At 30.5% G+C, this 18,060-nt stretch overlaps 3 protein-coding genes across 4 annotated transcripts; 2 read left to right on the top strand and 1 right to left on the bottom strand.

The window, feature by feature from the left end:
- Nucleotides 1–149: 149 nt before the first annotated feature.
- Nucleotides 150–7,672, top strand: Gyf (GIGYF family protein Gyf). Of its 2 annotated transcripts, XR_004690782.1 has the most exons (11): nucleotides 150–253; nucleotides 994–1,034; nucleotides 1,202–1,433; nucleotides 1,862–2,279; nucleotides 2,478–2,706; nucleotides 2,831–4,775; nucleotides 4,856–4,939; nucleotides 5,016–6,354; nucleotides 6,444–6,673; nucleotides 6,768–6,965; nucleotides 7,078–7,672. XR_004690782.1 is itself a non-coding variant. In XM_035089035.1 (10 exons), the coding sequence occupies exons 2-10, from the start codon at nucleotides 1,003–1,005 to the stop codon at nucleotides 6,891–6,893; spliced, it is 4,635 nt and encodes a 1,544-aa protein (XP_034944926.1). In that variant the 5' UTR covers nucleotides 150–253; nucleotides 994–1,002; the 3' UTR covers nucleotides 6,894–7,672. The 2 variants fall into 2 exon arrangements, 1 of the variants encoding a protein (XP_034944926.1); XM_035089035.1 differs by having other exon boundaries at nucleotides 6,768–7,672.
- Nucleotides 7,673–8,523: 851 nt separating this feature from the next.
- PIG-A (phosphatidylinositol glycan anchor biosynthesis class A) lies at nucleotides 8,524–10,834 on the bottom strand. Its single transcript, XM_035089650.1, has 7 exons — nucleotides 10,676–10,834; nucleotides 10,378–10,534; nucleotides 10,104–10,283; nucleotides 9,803–10,037; nucleotides 9,361–9,658; nucleotides 8,847–9,207; nucleotides 8,524–8,750 (listed from the first exon to the last, which is right to left on the bottom strand). Exons 1-7 carry the CDS (start codon nucleotides 10,699–10,701, stop codon nucleotides 8,670–8,672), a joined length of 1,338 nt encoding a protein of 445 aa, XP_034945541.1. The 5' UTR covers nucleotides 10,702–10,834; the 3' UTR covers nucleotides 8,524–8,669.
- Nucleotides 10,835–10,991: 157 nt separating this feature from the next.
- Nucleotides 10,992–17,860, top strand: Neurl4 (neuralized E3 ubiquitin protein ligase 4). The gene is made up of 9 exons (XM_035090167.1): nucleotides 10,992–11,038; nucleotides 11,116–11,645; nucleotides 11,872–12,090; nucleotides 12,203–13,662; nucleotides 13,733–13,926; nucleotides 14,014–14,303; nucleotides 14,390–17,037; nucleotides 17,129–17,281; nucleotides 17,382–17,860. Exons 2-9 carry the CDS (start codon nucleotides 11,499–11,501, stop codon nucleotides 17,569–17,571), a joined length of 5,301 nt encoding a protein of 1,766 aa, XP_034946058.1. The 5' UTR covers nucleotides 10,992–11,038; nucleotides 11,116–11,498; the 3' UTR covers nucleotides 17,572–17,860.
- Nucleotides 17,861–18,060: the final 200 nt, after the last annotated feature.

Raw genomic sequence — 18,060 nt, 5'->3', positions numbered from 1 at the left:
GAAGAATCGAAAACATTTTTTGAATTTTCAAAAGCCCTCTGGTACAAAATGGAGAAGTTTTTTATCAAACTCGATAGATAATAATGGGACAATTGACTATGTATATATTTACTGCGTAAATTTTTCGAAATATAGTTGGTGCAGTTGAGCGTCAGATACGATTTCTTTTTGCGCACGCGCTTTATCTATAAAAAAATCATCGGCCATATTGGTGTGTTGTATTGTTCGCTCAGTAATTCTCAAGTTTAATAAGGTATTTTATTATTTAGCACTTTTTTTTTAAGATTTAAATCAGTCAAGAGTGTTTAATTATCGAAATACTTTATAAAATGAACAATTCAAATGATTAATTGGCATTTAAATGGGATCGCGTATGTTTGGTTAATATTGCCACTTTGGCTTGTAAAATACTCACAAGTCCCGTTGTGTGTCCCGTAAATAACGATCAAAACGGCAATTTTCCGTAATAATTAAGAAAAAACAATACATTTACATCCCTTAACAAAATCCGAATGATATAAATGATATATTCATTTCTAAAATTGTGAAGAATTAAATATTTTTCATTATACCGTACTGATGTTACATACATTTTTTTGTATCGTTCATGTATCATCATTATCATCATCATCATCATAAATAGTAATTTCGATTTGTCTATCGTATTATTGTCGATAGTTGCCTTCGATACATACAATAAAAATTAAATTCTTTTTAAACAGTTTAATTATTTGAATTATTAATAATTGAAAAAAAAAAATATATTTTTCCAAATTTAATCGGTACTTGTTGAATTCTTTCTTTCATCTCTAATATTTTACATAAGTGTCAGATGAAAAACAATTGACAATAATTAAAACCTGCTGTTTACTTTAATACTTATAATGAGAAAAATTATCTTAATAATAATTATAATAAAATATTAGACACTTTTAAAATACGTTATTAATTTGTTAGCTCACAAAACTTTTTTTCTTTTTTTTCTGTTAATAGGTAGGCAGTATGACCGACTCCATGAAATTCGGACCAGAGTGGTAAGTTGCTGAACAAGTTTTGTGAATGACATTTATCTATTTTTTTTCTATACATTATTGCTATTACTTTCAGTAATAGTAATAGAATAAAAATAATTATAATGAATATTCTCAACATTATGATTAATAATAATAAATAATGATAATATCATCATAAATATCGAAAGGTTACGCAATCTAGCTGGAGACAGTTGCAATTCGGGAGGTAGCGGTGGAGGGACTGCAAACCTGATTACACCTCGGTATCAATTAGCGGAGCATAGATATGGTCGTGAAGAAATGTTAGCTTTATTCGATCGTAATTGCAAACCGCCAGAATCTATCATGAATTTGCAGGCTCTTTATGTTGAAAAAACTCAGCTCCCACTGGCTTTTATACCTGAAACAGAAGATGAAACGGTAATAATCAAATTTATTTTCAAACCATCTTTATAACTCATAAAATTTTTAATTACATGCAACTATTAATTATGTTATAAATTATTGCTATGAATTAAAATATCAGAGGTAATAATAGAATAATATGTGGATTAGCATTTAATGTTTTTTCCATGTTAATTTGTTGATGAAAGTTGTTTATATTCATTATTAATGACTGTTATTGAATTACTAAATAACATCTACTAAAACTTCAATATATTTGAGTAGTCCGTTATATTGAAAACTGTGTCATACATGGTTGTGATCTAAAAATAATGCAATTCTTGTGCCAGACTTTTTAGTAGTATTATTATCATCATCACTGTTTTTATCCCTTAACTCTGTATTTTTTAATTATGGCAATGATTTAACTATAATTATTTCTAAAAGTTCATTATTATTTTCAGCGGGCGCGAAGTAATATAGGACGTGGAAGAGGAGCAAGTGTTGATCGTGGTGGACGTATTAAAAGTGGAAGGGGAGTTATGTTCTCATCTCACTATTCACGTGGTAGTAGTGGTGGTGGAAGTAGTAGTGGTTGTAGTTTCGATGATTCTGGAGATGGAAATCGTCTTGATGCACAATCCTATCCAGGAAGAAGTCGAACAACTTTTGATAGATCACAAAATGATCGTGTAGGATGGTCAGATCGCAATGGGAGTTCAGATACAAGCGATTGGAATGGCTCTACTAGTCCGAGAAAAGAACTATGTAGAGGAGGTACCACCCTTAGTAGTAATTTTCTAATGGAAGGTAATTGGAGGCGTCATCGAGGTGATGATGAAGAAGGTTGGAGAACTACAAGTACTCGGAGTGAAAAGTGGAGTAAGTATAGTGAAATTTTTAATTTATCAAACTTTTTACTGCGATAATAAGTAGCATTGAGTGCCAGTTATGGAAATAAATCAAAGTAGTTGTTGATATTTAAAATATTAGATTTAATAATTATTATAATTTAAATAATATGTAAAAAGTAAATTTAGTAAAATATTTTTTACGAATTTCAAAATAATTTTTCTATAGTTAGAAGCAATTGGCGCGATGGGGGTGGCTCTGAGAGAGCCGACGGTGATGGGGAGGATAGTCGGGTATCTGGACGCTGGGAATCTAGAGGAAGATCTTCCTCTCACGATTCGTCCCATCATCATCATCATCACCATCATCATCATCATCATCACCCTCCTCCTCCTCGTACTGCTCGAACCTGGGAGTCGTCTAATCACCATGATAATCATGATAATCTCCCTGAATGGTGATTATTTTTATTAATATATATCTGTTTATCTTTTTTTTTCACTACATACAAATTTATTCATCATACATAAATATATTTTTAAGAAGATATTTTTTATTAAAATAATTATTTTCTTTTCCAGGGCAACGGAAAATCCGACCGAAAGTGGTGGGAGTTTTGATGCTTCAGGTGCCTTTCACGGTGGTATATTCTCTGATGATGATGATGACGATGGGGGTGTTCGTATTCGTCGTGTTTCTGAAAGTACTCTTAGTACATCTTCCAAGACTGGAAGTAAATCTACATTATTTCATAGCAATAACCAAACGGCTGCTCATCGTTCAATTACTAATCCCAATAATGTATCAATTAATTCATCTTCAAGAGAGAAACTTAAATCATTACATCCGTTTGATACAGAAGATAAGGTTGGAGATAAAAGCTCTTTACCATCAATGAACAAAGTAATGACAACATCAACTAATTTTTTATTGAAAGAAACATTACCATCGGCTGCTACTGTTATTAATGATTCAATATCAATTCATAACAAATCCTCCAGCTTGGAAAATTCTTCAAGTTCGTTTACTGATTCTACTATTGCTAATAGTAATAACAGTAATAATTCTACTACTATAACTACGATCGCGGCTTCCACTTCTACTTGTACAACAAATACTACTATGACTGTTGCTGAATCAATGAAAATCCAACTTCCACAACGTTCTAAATCATTTGTTGAATTATCAACTAAAAAAAGTATATTTACGAGTGTCAGTCAACAAGATTCTACTATTCAGCCTGTACAACAAAATCTTGAGAGAGTTAGCAATCAGCAGAATAATATTAATAAAATTTCTCTTAATAATGCTAATCAAATGCACGTTCCACCAGAAAAGCCTGAAGATGATCTCGAAATAATGAAAGAGCAAGCTGTTAGTTTAGTAGCGAAATTAATGGCCGATGAAGAAAATCATCAAGAACAAAATTCACTTATATTAACGGCAACAACTACAGCAATGACTACGACGACAACAGTAACATCATCATCGTCATCATTATCATCAGCTTCATCGTCTTCATCATCCTCATCATCATCTTCATCATCATCACCATCATCAGTAACAAATCATGTACATCCATTAGTTAATACATCGATTCAGGAAAAATGGTTTTATCGAGACCCTCAAGGAGAGGTTCAAGGACCATTTTTAGCGAGTGAAATGGCGGAATGGTGTAAAGCTGGATACTTTACGCCAAGTTTATTAGTTAGAAGAACTTGTGATGAGAGGTATGCAACCCTCGGAGATTTAATGAAATTATGTGGTAGAGTACCATTTGTTCCGGGTCCACCAATACCTCCATTAAAATCGACAGAACCAGTGGTCATACCACCGATAACAAATACTGTAGCCACAGGAATATCTGGTAGTGCCTTACCTAAACCAGGAATAGAGGATCCTCTTCTCTTGTTACAGTATCACCATCAACTACACATGATGCATAATCGTCAATTATTGTTTCGGCAGTTAAAAACTTCTGCTATAGCTAAACTCTCTCAAACTGAACATTGGGCAAATTTAAGTCCTGTTGAGCAAAATCAATTAATAATGCAATGTATATTGCAAGATTCTGAGACAAGAGATTTACCTATAGTAACGAATCCTTTTGTACCAACACCTTTAGCACCACCACCAGCAAATCCTGTTATGCAACTTTTCAATCAAATACAACAGGCTAAGCTACCAAATGATAATCATCTAAGCTCTCATTCATCAATACCAACAGTACATCCTGGACCAGCTTTAGATCCTATCCAACAGCTTATTCAACAAATGGGTGGGATACAAAATATTCCAGTAACACCAACCATTAATTCTCCTCCGCCTCCACTTCCTCTTTTAACTCAACCGACTCCAGAAGAAGATCCAATTAAATCATTACTTCGTCAGCTACATGTTAGTGCTAATGGGCACAATCCACAACCACATCAGGTGGATTCAATTTGGCCACAACAGCAGCCACCTCCTCCACCACCACCCCAAATGAATCCATCACAATTCAATGCCCAAAGTTGGTTGACACAGGTAAGTTTTTACAATTTCCATGATTTAATCATTCAAAAATTACTATAATTAAAATTTTTATTTCATTTTTTTATTATTAGGTTGGACAAATTCCACCTGGTCAAATGACCAATCCATTATGGAATTTACATACAAAAGAAATAAAGACTGAGCAACAAATATTAGTTAGTATGAATTTATAATAATTTTTTCGAGTATATAAACTTTAAATAATTTTAATCAATTTTTATTCTCTAATAGGAAGAACAAAATATTAGAATACAAGAAAATAGAAAAAAAGAATTAAGAAAGCAAGAAGAACAGAAAAAACAAGTTGAAGATGAAAATGCAAGCCGGAAATTAGAAGAAGATCAAGCGAAACGAAATGAGGCTCAGCGTAAAGAAGAAGAACGAAAACGAAAGGAAGAAGAGAAAAAGATTAAAAATGAAGAAAAACGTAAACAGCAGCAACAAGAAGAAGATCATCAAAAGAAAAAGGAAGAGAAAAAGCGAAAAGAAGAAGAGAAAAAACGTGACGAAAAACGAAAGCAAGATGAAGAAATTAATAGAAAGAAACAAGAAGAAGAAAAGAAAAAACGTGAACAGCTTAAAAAGCAGGAAGAAAAATTAAGGAAGGAAGAAGAGAAGCGAAAAAAGCAAGCAGAAGAACAGAAACGTATTGAAGATGAAAGATTGAAAAAAGAGGAAGAAATGCGCAAGAAGGCTGAAGCCGAAGAACAAGCAAAACGTGCTGCTGCAGTTGCTGAGCAAAGACGTCGAGAAGCAGAAGCCCTAAAGAAATTGCAGGAACGTAGTAGAGCGCCATGGGCTCAAACTCCTTATGTATCATTACCCACAACTCATGCTTCTTTAGCAGAAATTCAAAGATTAGAACGAGAAAAGAAAGCTGAAGAATTACGTTTACAACAAATTATGCAACAACAAATAGCTCAACAAAAAACAGCAGAAATATCAAAGGATACAGTAATTACCTCTGATTCTTCATCAAAACGTCAACCATTTAAATGGGCTGAAAAAGCTGCTCCTTCAAATAATCAACCTCAAGTAAAAAGCTTGGCTCAAATTCAACAAGAAGAGCAAGAGAAAATAGCTAAAGTTAAACAACAAGAAAAAGAGCGTTATGAAAAAGCAGCTGTAAATCAGAAAGATACATCAACTGTAATTCAAAATGCTGGAATTTGGGGAAGTGCATCTCAATCTCTTAATTGGGCTAATACTGTCAATTCGTCGACATGTGATAATACTAAGATTAGCAACAAAGCTTGGTCTAGTGGTGGAGGATTATGGGATGATCCTGTTACTTCTTCTATTAAACAACAACCATTAATTTCAACTAAACTGCAAGTAAAACCAGTAGCAACAACAAAACCAGTGGCTGTTCAACAACCACAACCAAATAACAACAATACTACTAATAACAATAATACTAATAATAGTATGAATAATAAAGTAGCAAAAAATAAAGTCAAAAAAGAAGAAGAACTGGTAAAAAAATTATTTGAGAATAACACTGCCAAAGTCGATGAATTTACACAATGGTGTAATCGTACTTTAAATGGACTTCAAGTATCTGTTGATAGTACGTACATAAAATAATACATATTATTATTAAGTTATTTTTAAAATTATATACAAAGGAGTAAACATTTTTTTCTTGTTTTTTTTCAGTTCCGACATTCGTTGGCTTTTTGAGAGATATTGAATCAGCGTATGAAGTTAAAGAATATGTGAGAATGTATCTTGGAGATAGTAAACAATGTACAGAGTTTGCTAAGCAATTTTTAGAAAAACGTAGTAAATGGCGATCAGCTCAACGTCCACAAGTAGAAGCTGATGATCTTTGCAAACCAGCACCTGCTGTTAATCCAAATAATACCACAGAATTTCAAGAAGTTAAGGTAATTGTTTTTATTATTTATAAAATATCTATTAAATAATACTGATTATCTGATTGTTATTAATTAATATTAATGAGTAATATTTTTTTTAAAGGGTAAATCAAAGAAGCCAAAAAAAGGGAAAATGTTCAAAGTTGACAATAGGATTCTTGGATTCAGTGTTACTGCGGCTACTGATCGTATTAATGTTGGCGATCGTGATTATGGAGAAGGAGTTTAAACATTATGCTCTATAGTTGAATAAAACATATAAAAAGAAAGAGAAAGAGACAGTGACAGCTTTAACGTATTGGTTCGTTATTTATGTTTTTTCAATCATTAAGTGAATTCCATTGAGAAAAATAAAAACAATGGTTGTGCGTGTTTATGAGATTTCTTTTTGTGAATAAAACGTGTGTTTTCAGAAATATGTACGTACGTGAACGAGGATTCCATGTTTATAATGAAAAAAATATTTAAATAAAAATCATGTAAATATTATTTAAATGGAAATATCTAACTAACTATACATCATTTTTACAAATGAAGATACCATTATCACAATCATTATTATTATTATACTGTTAAATATTATTAATTAAAACTTCACACTTAATATTAAATTGATTCAGCTTATGGAATGCAATTAATATAAGTAGTACATGAAATAATTATATTAATATCAATCAATTTTAAATCTTGTAAAGACCATCGAATGCTCTTGATCTCTACTTAAGATCGTTGTTTTTTTTTATTCTCTGATGTTATGATCTGTGACGTTGATACAACATAGGAACAAATTCTGAAATTAATTGTTCGAATTATCAATTATATGATTACTTATTATTCTCAATTAGAGATAATATGAATTTTCTAAAATACATGGTTTGTTCAAGTACCCACACATGTTCTGCCAGATTCTTTTAGGTAATCAATCATTCACGTGAATCGCAGAAGAAATTTTTCAAATATATTTTTGATGTAAAAAAAAAAATTAAAGAAAAACTTTTAATACCACAACGTCTTTATTATATTTTTTCCTTAGTTTTATGTTCTGTTTATTATGAATATTTTATAAATATTATAGTGCTCAAATTATAATTCAACATGTAAATATTATATACAAAAAATTAAAACTAAATAAAATGAGGCAATATACAAAGTTCTAAGAGTTTCTTGAAACTTTTTTTAATGAAATTCATGAATAATACATTAGCGATATTTCTAATGTTATCTATGCACGATATGAACAATTTAATAATATGCAGCATCGTTATTGAATCTGATAATTGTATGTAATGAGAGTATTTTTAAATTATATTACTTTTGAATAATAAATGACAAATATAAAAATATTCAAGTGATAATCTAGCAGCCAAATTCATAAATGCTAATATTTCCGAACTATTGTATAAGAGGTACGAAATAAAAATAAATTTCATTACATTTTCACATCTGTTTTTATTTACTTTAGTATTTTAAATATTTTATCAACAAATAATTTACTTTTTGATAAAATACATTTGTGTACTTTAATTATTACATAGTTATTAAGATATGCATTGTAAATAAATTAAGTAATTAATGAAATTAATTATGTTAAATAGTGATTTTTGTGTACATCTTTGTTAGATCGATTTATAAAGAAATACTGTCAGTATTAATAAAAATTGTAATACTCACAAATATAAACACAATAACAACATTTTATTTATATTATACAAATAACAGAATTTACATAATTATGGAAAAATAATTTTGATAATCATGATATATCATTTTGTGACTTACACATGAATTGTACTGTCATTTTTGTTCTTTTTTCGTCTTTAAATCTTTGAAATCATTCAATTAATTTAATTATTTAAATTTATTAAATTATTTTTATTTACAATTATTCAATTTATAAAAATTGAAATTTTCCTAATAAATTTCTCAAGTCTTTCTTGGATAAATTATTCTATTTAATTTATAAAAACAAAACTTCGTCCAAATTAATTAACCATTGAACGTAGTTTCAATCAATTTTTTTCTCTCGTTTTCCATTTTGTTCTAAATGCGGCTCGGAATGGATATAATCTTTTGATATATCTATATACTGTAATGAGATAGTTAAAATAAATAGCTAGTCCACAAGATCAATCATTATTAATAATCTACTTAGATTAATGTCATTATAGTTTAAAATAATTACCTTTTTTGGCACAATATAATCAAGTATTTGCAGCATGATGTAGCATAGAGACACCATCAGCAAATATGGCAGTACACCGCTTGATAAATAATTCATCAACATTTCCCCTAATGTTTTCTTTTTTTCTTGACAAACTAAACTGTACACAATCTCCGTTCTTTTGGTAATATTAAACCAATTATAATATGATAAAATTTTATTATGAACTTCATATGGACTCATAATATTACCACTTTGGTAGTCATCGATTGCATGTTCGAGTCCTTTAATTAATTCTTCGACTGTTGGCTCAACTAAATAAATTAATTCTGGAGGTAACACTTCAGGAATTCCACCAACTTTTGTCGAAACAATTTGAAGCCTGAAATTCATTGTAGAAATATTATAAATTATTTACAATTGACTGATTGATATTTAATTACCAATATCATAGCATTTCGTAAGATGATATAATAGTTGATAAAATTATTTTAAAGTCATTAATTTTTCAAAAATAATAAATTAATTAAATTACCCGCAAGATGCAGCTTCTACAATCGCCATGCAATACGCTTCTGTCAGACTAGTATTTAAAAATATATGGCCTTTATTTAACACATGACGAACTTGTGAATGCTCTAAACTACCAAGCAATGTTACTCGGTGCTGTAATAAATTTCGTTCTCTTATTTCTTCTATAAGCCATCGTTTAGGGCCATCTCCGCCAATAAGGAATTGCACATGTTCATAACGTGCACAAATTTCAGGAATTACTTGTGCTAAGAGATCAACTCCTTTACGATAAACTAATCTAGATACGACGACGATAGTAACTATAAAAAATGATTAGTATATAATTAACTTTATATCAACTGTTATCAAAGTATTTACTTCCAAGTTAAGTTTTTATGTAAAAATGAATTCTAGATAGAAATATCAATTGTTAAAAAATTTGAGAAAAAGAAAAGTCCCATTACCGCAGTTATTTTTTCTTTTGCTAATGTCAGGCGTAAACAGAGCTGTATCTACTGCGTTAGGAATAACAGATACTTGATCTTTATGAACCTTTGCACGCAATACTGTGTTTTCTTTTCCAGTATGAGATACACAGATACAATGATTACAATCAGCTAAAGATATTTGAAGGCATTTGTTTGTTAAAACAGCAGATGCGTCAGCAAAACCAAAAAGAGAATGGTCAGTGAATACCGTCTATAATAAAAAAAAGTTAATATTCATATCCATAGGAACAGCAAAAAAAAAACAATTGTCATTCACCTTCAATCCCATAAGTCTTCCAATTAGCATTCCCTCGTGTGCTAAAGCTGAAAATGCTGAATGTCCATGAATGATTTCTATTTTTTCCCTAATAAAAATATATCTAATCAGAGGGAGCGAACATATCATTGTAGGGAGAACACATTGGTTGTAAAAAACTTTTATTGGCAAGTAATAAACCTGTAATATCAATTAAAACATTTTAATTCAATAGAATGTAAGAAAATATTCAATGTAAATAAATAGTATCTATATATAGATAAAATTAAAATACCTTTAATCCATTAGTCATATAGCGAATACCTATTCTATCCCCATAGGAATGTGTAATTATCACAATTTTGTGCCCACGACCAAGTAAACATTGAGATAAATTGAATATATGTTCTTCTACTCCACCCATATTTGGATAGAAGAAATCTGAGACCATGCTGAAAGTTTTTAGACATTTTTTCACTGATGTTTTCTATTTTGAAACACTTATCAGCTGATTTTATAGGTTATGTTTTTATACAATAGAACACTTGAAATCAAATTTATTATTTAAATATTTCTTTTCACTTTATACTTACCATATTTTATGTTTTACTTGGTGCATTTTTTAAATTATATTTAAATTTTATTTATCTAACTACATCCTTTTGTTCCTTTTTAAAATACAAAAATCGATCTACACTTTATTAATGCTGCCATTTAAAACAAAAGTTAGATAAGAAGTAGATATAGTTAGATGCACACATATTCAAAGATTTGTGTACTTCAACTTTAAAAGCTTTTTATTACCTGTTTACTTATTTCATATTTTATTATCTTTTCTTATGTAACACAAATATTTATTTTTTAATTATTCATTAATAAATAGATAGATCTATAAATTTATTTATATAATTTATTTTTACTGAAACAGTTGGAATCATATTATATTTATCATAAAAGTATGTGTGCCATTTAAATCTGTAGCTATAAATTGATAAGGTTAGGAAATCTAAACAAATATTTTTTCTTTTTTCAGAATTTTAATTATTATTAAACTCAATATTGTCATAAATTATTAAATTGTTTTTTGACAATTTAATTTGACTCCAGTTCAAAAAACCACAATAATAATTACGACAACAGTAGCCAACACTATTATATGATGATTAAACTAAAGCGCATGAGCACTTATTAATAAGTTTTTCCAAGGGTTTGCATTGTGTATTTCCAAATTTTCTTATTGAGCAAACGATGCTCCAAAGTGATATGATTTTTTGGCTTCTTCAGCCAAAATAATAATAAGTTAATTCACGTGGTACCTTCATCATCATATTATAATATAATCATCATTATTTTTATTAGTATCAAAAATTGTGAATTAATAAACGTCAATTGAATTATTGATAAAATTAAATCGAAATGTTCCAAAGATGTGGCGAAGGAGTGAATTTATCGAACAACAATTGTACAGCATCAAGAAATTATTCAACTTTCGACGAAGGACGAGTTATCAGTTTAGAGCCTTTAAAAGATGATGAGCTTTTTGAAGTTAGGATCGATAAAAAGGTACTTTCAATTCTCTATATTTACGATCCTTTTGAAAATGTTTTAAAACGCTTAATGAACCTTTTACATTCATTAAAATGTAATTGATTAAAATTACTCTGAAAGATCATAAAATATAAAACAATTTGTATGATAATTATCACGATTATTTTAAAAACAATTAAAAAGGAATTGTATGATGTTCTATTCTTTGGATAAAGATGATAATTTTGTCATATTATTTTAGATTCGATCCTGTGATGAGGGCAAAATAGAGATTGGAGTCACCACTTGTGACCCAGAAACAATGGAAATGGTTGATTGGACATCAAGCTTAGGTCAAACATGGATAATGACAAATAGTGGAGTTTTACGAAATGGACGTCTTATCACCGATGCTACATATGGTAATAGATTAAATAATTTAGAAGAAGGTCACACAATTGGAGTAATGAAAACTTCTAATGTAAGTAGAAATTACGACTCTTCAAAAATTAATTAATATCAACATCAACAAATAATCACTGCTTTTGGAAAAAATACGAGTTTATTTATCACATTTTTTTTTATTTTTTCAGAATGAACTGATGTTCTTTATAAATGGAGTATCACAGGGAATAGCAGGAACAAACCTTCCATCTCGTTTATTCGTTTTAATAGATATGTATTTTGATTACGTTCAAATAACAATAATAAATCCTAAGTCACTTTTATCAATGGATGAACCAAAAGATGAGATGGATGTAAATAATGAATATCCTAATGATGAAGCGTCGTCAGTAACAAGCATGGTAGCTAATTTAAATGTCAACCTTAATGTCAATATGAATGTCAATCTTCCAAAAAATTCAGAAGCATCAGCAGCAGCAATTCGAGAAGATCGTTTAAGATTTCATGAACGTGTTGGAGCACTAGTAAAACTATCAAACAATGCCAGAACTGCAGAGAGAAGACGGCCGTTTGATGAATTCAATGACGGTGTTGTAATGACACATAGACCTTTAAGAGATAATGAACTATTTGAAATTCGTATAGATAGATTAGTAGATAAATGGTCTGGAAGTATTGAAGTTGGTGTAACGACTCATAATCCAACGGCATTAATGTTTCCAGCGACAATGACTAATATGCGTTCCGGAACAACAATGATGTCTGGATGTGGAATTTTAACAAATGGCAAAGGGATACAAAGAGAGTATGGAGAAATAAATTTAGATGAACTTAGAGAAGGCGATAGAGTTGGAATGATTAGAAGAAGTAACGGAAATCTACACTATTTAATAAATGGATTGGATCAAGGTGTTGCTGCTAAAGTTCCAGCTGGTGTTTGGGGTGTTGTTGAACTCTATGGAATGACTGTAAAAGTAACGATTGTTGATAGAGATGAAAGAGAAGAACAAAATTTAGTAACACGTAGAAATACACTACATCTTCAAGGTTTAACTGAAGTGGATGAAATTGATGAACCACCACTGGACAGGCTTACCTTTCATCCTTGTTGTGGTACTCATGCAGACGTTATAAACAACGGACGAACGGCACATAGGCCTAATGCTATGGATGATTTTAATAACGGTGTTGTACTTACAATGAGACCTCTAAGACCCAATGAGTTGTTTGAAGTTCGGTTAGACAAAATAGTTTCGAAATGGGCAGGTTCTATTGAGATTGGAGTGACTACTCATGCTCCAACTGAACTTGAATTCCCGTTTACTATGACAAACGTTCGTTCTGGTACATGGATAATGACAGGTAATGGAGTCATGCATGATGGGACTTCAATCATTGATCAATACGGACAAAATCTTGATCGACTAAAAGTTGGAGATCGGGTTGGAGTTATGAGAAAAGACAATGGAACCTTACATTTTTTTGTAAATGGTGTTGATCAGGGATCAGCTGCTGTTGGAGTTCCTGAGAGAGTGTATGGAGTGATTGATTTATACGGTCAAGCTACACAGGCTACAATTATAGATAATAGTGATTTTTACAGTCCCACAACCAATAATTCTAGCTTCAGTAATACCACGTTGTACAGGTAATACATTTAAAAAAATTGAAAATCTTGATTTGCTTCTAGATAATGATATCATTTCATTTATTTTTAGTGACTTGAGATTTCACCATGTACATGGTAAACATGCAAGAATTTCCAATAATGGACTGACAGCCTCTAGAATCCGAGCTTTAGGGGAATTTAATGAAGCCATAGTAATAGCTAATAGACCTTTACGTGATGGAGAACTCTTTGAGGTGACTATTGATAGAATGGTTGGACGTTGGACGGGTTCGATTGAAGCAGGTAAAGCTACCGTAAATTATAATTAATACTATTATTGTTATTATTAATTATTAACATCTAACTGATAATTAATATTATATACTTCAGGTGTAACAGCTATTCGACCAGATGAGTTAGAATTTCCTTCGACAATGACTGACATAGATCATGATACATGGATGTTATCGGGTCCAACAGTAATGCGAGATGGAATGCCTTTACGACATCATTATGCTTGTGATCTTGATACTTTAACCGAAGGAAATAGAATTGGGATGATGCGTTGTTCAGACACAACTCTTCATTATTTTATTGATGGAGTTGATCAGGGTGTTGCGTGTAGTGGTCTTCCACAACACGTATATCCAGTAATCGACTTATACGCTCAATGCGCCCAGGTATATATGCAATTTTTAATTTCTATTAATTAAGATTATTAACTGAAGTTTTGTTAAATGATTATTAATTATAATGAATTATGTAGGTAACAATTGTAGCTCCTGAAAGAAGAGATACTATAATACAGCAATATTTACCATCAGAGAATAGTATCAGTCAACAGCCGACATCAGTGATTCAACAGCCTCAAACTCAAATGGAAATTACTCATAAGTTTCATCCATCAGTTGGCTTAAATATACAATTAAACAGTGACCGTATTACAGCAACAAGATGTCGAGAGTATAATCATGCAGTTTTATTAAGCGAGTGTGGTTTAGAAAACAACGAGCTCTTTGAAATAGAAATTCAAGAAGTGGCGTCAGAATGGAGTGGTTCATTAAAAATAGGTGTTATAGAAAATGAAAATGCTAGCTGGTTAACATCAATGGATTTAGTTCCAGGGATTAATTCAATTCCTTCTGATGCTTGGTATATAACGGGAAATGAAATTCGTCATAAAGGCTATGTTCTATACTCGAACTACTGTCCTAATTTAGATTGGTTACGAACGGGTGATAAAATAGGAGTAAAAAGAAATCATGAAGGTGATTTAAAATTTTACATTAACGGCGAAGATATGGGAGTAGCTGCAATAAATATTCCTGAAATGGTTTGGGTGGTAGTTGAGCTTTTTGGAAGTACAATTGCTGTAAAAATAACTAGTAGTAAACAACATCAAACGTCAATTGTATCTCCAAATGCTAGTTTAAGACTTCAAGATTCCTTAGAATTGCTGTTATTAGATCCAATGCCACCAATTATGAGAAATGATGGTGAAGGTGTTGATTCATTGTCGCCGATGGATGCTCCTGAAGCAAAATTACAGCAAGTTATCTTATCTCCTGCCTCTTCTATGTTACCAACAGTTATTGCGTCTACAGGAGAAACTGACTACGGTTATGAATTCCATGAAAATCATGGGAAAAATATTGAATTAGATGGCCGTACAGTAGCTAGAAGAGTTGCTAGCTACAATCAAGGAGTTGTAATGTCTAGTCGTCCATTAATTAAGTGTAAAATATTCCAAGTAGAAATTCAAAAAGTGAATGATCGATGGGTATCAGGTATGCTTTGTGGAGTTACATGTATTTCTCCAGAAAAGGCAACATTTCCTCTCACTGCTATGGGATTTAAAAAATATTCGTGGATCATTTGTAGTGATTGGATATCTCATAACGGTACTAAAGTAACAACAAAATATGGCTCAAACTTGGATAACTTGCAAACTGGTTCAACAATAGGATTATTAATTGACGAAGAATCCAGATTGCATTTATTTATTAACGGAGTCGATCAAGGAATAGCTGCTACCGATCTTCCGCCCTATGTTTACGCTGTGATTGATCTTTATGGTCAAATAGAACAAATTTCACTCATTGGACCAATTTCTGAAACAATTATTACAAATAATGATGCTATAAATATGGCTATAGCCAGTAATACTGAAAGAGTAACATCAGCAAATGATGACGTAGATGAAGTAGAAAATTCACGAGAAAAAGCTGATTTAGAGTGTCATGAGAAAGAAAATATTCCTGCTGCAATTCCGTCCAGTATATCATTAAATGTTCAGGCTATTGGTGATGAAATATCAGCTTTAATTAGCAATAGTATTGAAACAACGTCAAAATTAAATCCATCAATGCATAGTAATATTTCTAATTTTAATAATAATTTACCTGGCAAATCAATGATGACGAAGAGCACTACTAGCAGTATTAATTCTGACAGTAATAATTCAATAAATGAACTAGAAGTTCGTAATGATACAAAACCATTAACATTAAAATGTCCAAAAATGAAAAATCCTAATGTATCATACGACAGTAATAACACTTTGTCAAACAACGATCTAGGAAATTGTGAAGACAATGCTTCTGATGTCACTCGGAACATTAGAAGGAATGATTGTACAAATGTAGAAATTAATAATGCAACGAATATTAATATTAAAAATGGCTCAGCAGCATCGTCGAGTAATATGTCAAGTTTAAATACGGCGATAAATTACATGAATGCAAATAATGCGATCAATGAAAGTATCGCGTCCAGTGGCCAAATAAATAATATTTCTGCATCTCATTCCAATTCTAATCACTCAAGTGATAATAATATTAATCAAAATAATTCTCAATGTCATAATATCTATAATAATTTGAGCAACTTGACAACAGCAGCAACATCTTTTAATAGTTTATCTAATTCCTGTCAAGATATTCAAGGAATAAATCGTCAAAACAATCAAATAGTCAAAAAAAATAGTCATGCTATAATTTCTAATCAAAATGGTACAATTAATAATAATCAACAACAATCTACATTGAGTTGTGGACATCATCTATCTTCACCACTATTACCACCACCACTAACTCCACTATTTAATTCTACAATTATATTAACAACTTCTAAAAAATGTGAATATCTTAAAGCTTGTACGAGACTTAAAAAATCTCTTGTGTTGCCTGATGAATTTTTTCTACTTGACGAAGTAAGCTGTTATTGTAATTCTTGCTATAAAATTGATGGTGATGGAGCTATTTGCAAAAAAGGTGATCCACCAGCAGAATTTGCTGTTCCTGTTGGCTGGGTTAAATTTCCTCTGAAACAAACAATTAATTCTAATCAAATTCCTCAAAGCACGACAGACAAGTGGCATGTTGCTTATTATCGTACTCGATTAGATTCAATTAGGTAAATAGTTTTTTGTTTCAATCTATTTTTTTTCTTTCATTAACTTTACAAAACTTATTATTGAAAATTTATTTTATCATTGTATTTCCAGATGGATTCTTGATAGAGGTGAACTTCTACCAATGGAGCAATTAATTACGAGCAATTTAACAGCAATTATAAACAGTGAAAATCAAAACCCTCAAGTTGTTTTCTCACCAAATATAAAATACGTTACATCCAATGAATGTACTAAAAAGTACCTGTAAGTATTACTAGTTTATATTAGTAATTAGTTTTTAATTAAATATAAATCAATATCTATTCTTTATTTTACTACAATAGCTGTTAACTCATTTTTACAGATACATTGATACTCAATCGAACAAAAAACTCAACGCTTCAACGGCCTTTCAATTACAAGTTAGACCTGGTTCATACACAATGGGTTCAGAAAAAAATGGTAGTGATGGTTTTGAAGCAACAGAATGGGCAACGAAGGAGACAGGAGCTACAGTGATTGTAGCTCTATTAATACATCTTGATGAAATTTGAGCACAAACTTTACCATTTCTTCAATACGTACATAATGCACTGTTATCAGTTTCGTTATATTTGTTAGTTAATTATGAATTAATTGACTTACCGCTAGATTATAAGAATTCGTAATAAACATAAACATTTATTTTAATCTAGCTAATATATTTATGAAAATTCCATTTATAGATACATAGATAATAGTAATCGTAGAACCTTGTTGCAAGTAAATATGATTGTACGTTATGAATTCTCTATTGTAACATATTGCTTAATATTCTGAGTTTTTATTATTATAATAATTGTAGACGGATAAATAACGTTAATTATCGTAAAAAATCATTAACGTATGAATGAATTAAATAAGCTTTAGTTACTGTAATTTGACAAAAAAAAAAACACTGTGATTTTTTTAATAATATTTTGTTGTTGTAAGTAGATATAAGTTACAGAATTTGTATAAACAATTATTTACAAAAAAAAAATAAAGAAAAAAAGAATTATTTT

The sequence above is a fragment of the Chelonus insularis genome, unplaced genomic scaffold (assembly GCF_013357705.1).
Source record: "Chelonus insularis isolate UGA/USDA-ARS -01 unplaced genomic scaffold, ASM1335770v1 contig_130_pilon, whole genome shotgun sequence".
Lineage (NCBI taxonomy): Eukaryota > Metazoa > Arthropoda > Insecta > Hymenoptera > Braconidae > Chelonus > Chelonus insularis.
Note: the sequence above shows the minus strand (reverse complement) of the source record. Positions and strands in the feature narration are given on the sequence as shown.

Excerpts from the sequence above, each read along its gene's own strand:
- Gyf (XM_035089035.1), top strand. The coding sequence starts at position 1,003 with ATGACCGACTCCATGAAATTCGGACCAGAGTG. Across the intron at positions 1,434-1,861 it reads CTGAAACAGAAGATGAAACG|CGGGCGCGAAGTAATATAGG; the intron begins GTAATAATCAAA and ends TATTATTTTCAG. Across the intron at positions 2,707-2,830 it reads CATGATAATCTCCCTGAATG|GGCAACGGAAAATCCGACCG; the intron begins GTGATTATTTTT and ends TTTCTTTTCCAG.
- PIG-A (XM_035089650.1), bottom strand. The coding sequence starts at position 10,701 with ATGCACCAAGTAAAACATAAAATATG. Across the intron at positions 10,284-10,377 it reads ATATGACTAATGGATTAAAG|GTTTATTACTTGCCAATAAA; the intron begins GTATTTTAATTT and ends TTGATATTACAG. Across the intron at positions 9,208-9,360 it reads GTAGAAGCTGCATCTTGCGG|GCTTCAAATTGTTTCGACAA; the intron begins GTAATTTAATTA and ends AATGAATTTCAG.
- Neurl4 (XM_035090167.1), top strand. The coding sequence starts at position 11,499 with ATGTTCCAAAGATGTGGCGAAGGAGTGAATTTATCGAACAACAATTGT. Across the intron at positions 13,663-13,732 it reads AGTAATACCACGTTGTACAG|TGACTTGAGATTTCACCATG; the intron begins GTAATACATTTA and ends ATTTATTTTTAG. Across the intron at positions 13,927-14,013 it reads GACGGGTTCGATTGAAGCAG|GTGTAACAGCTATTCGACCA; the intron begins GTAAAGCTACCG and ends TATATACTTCAG.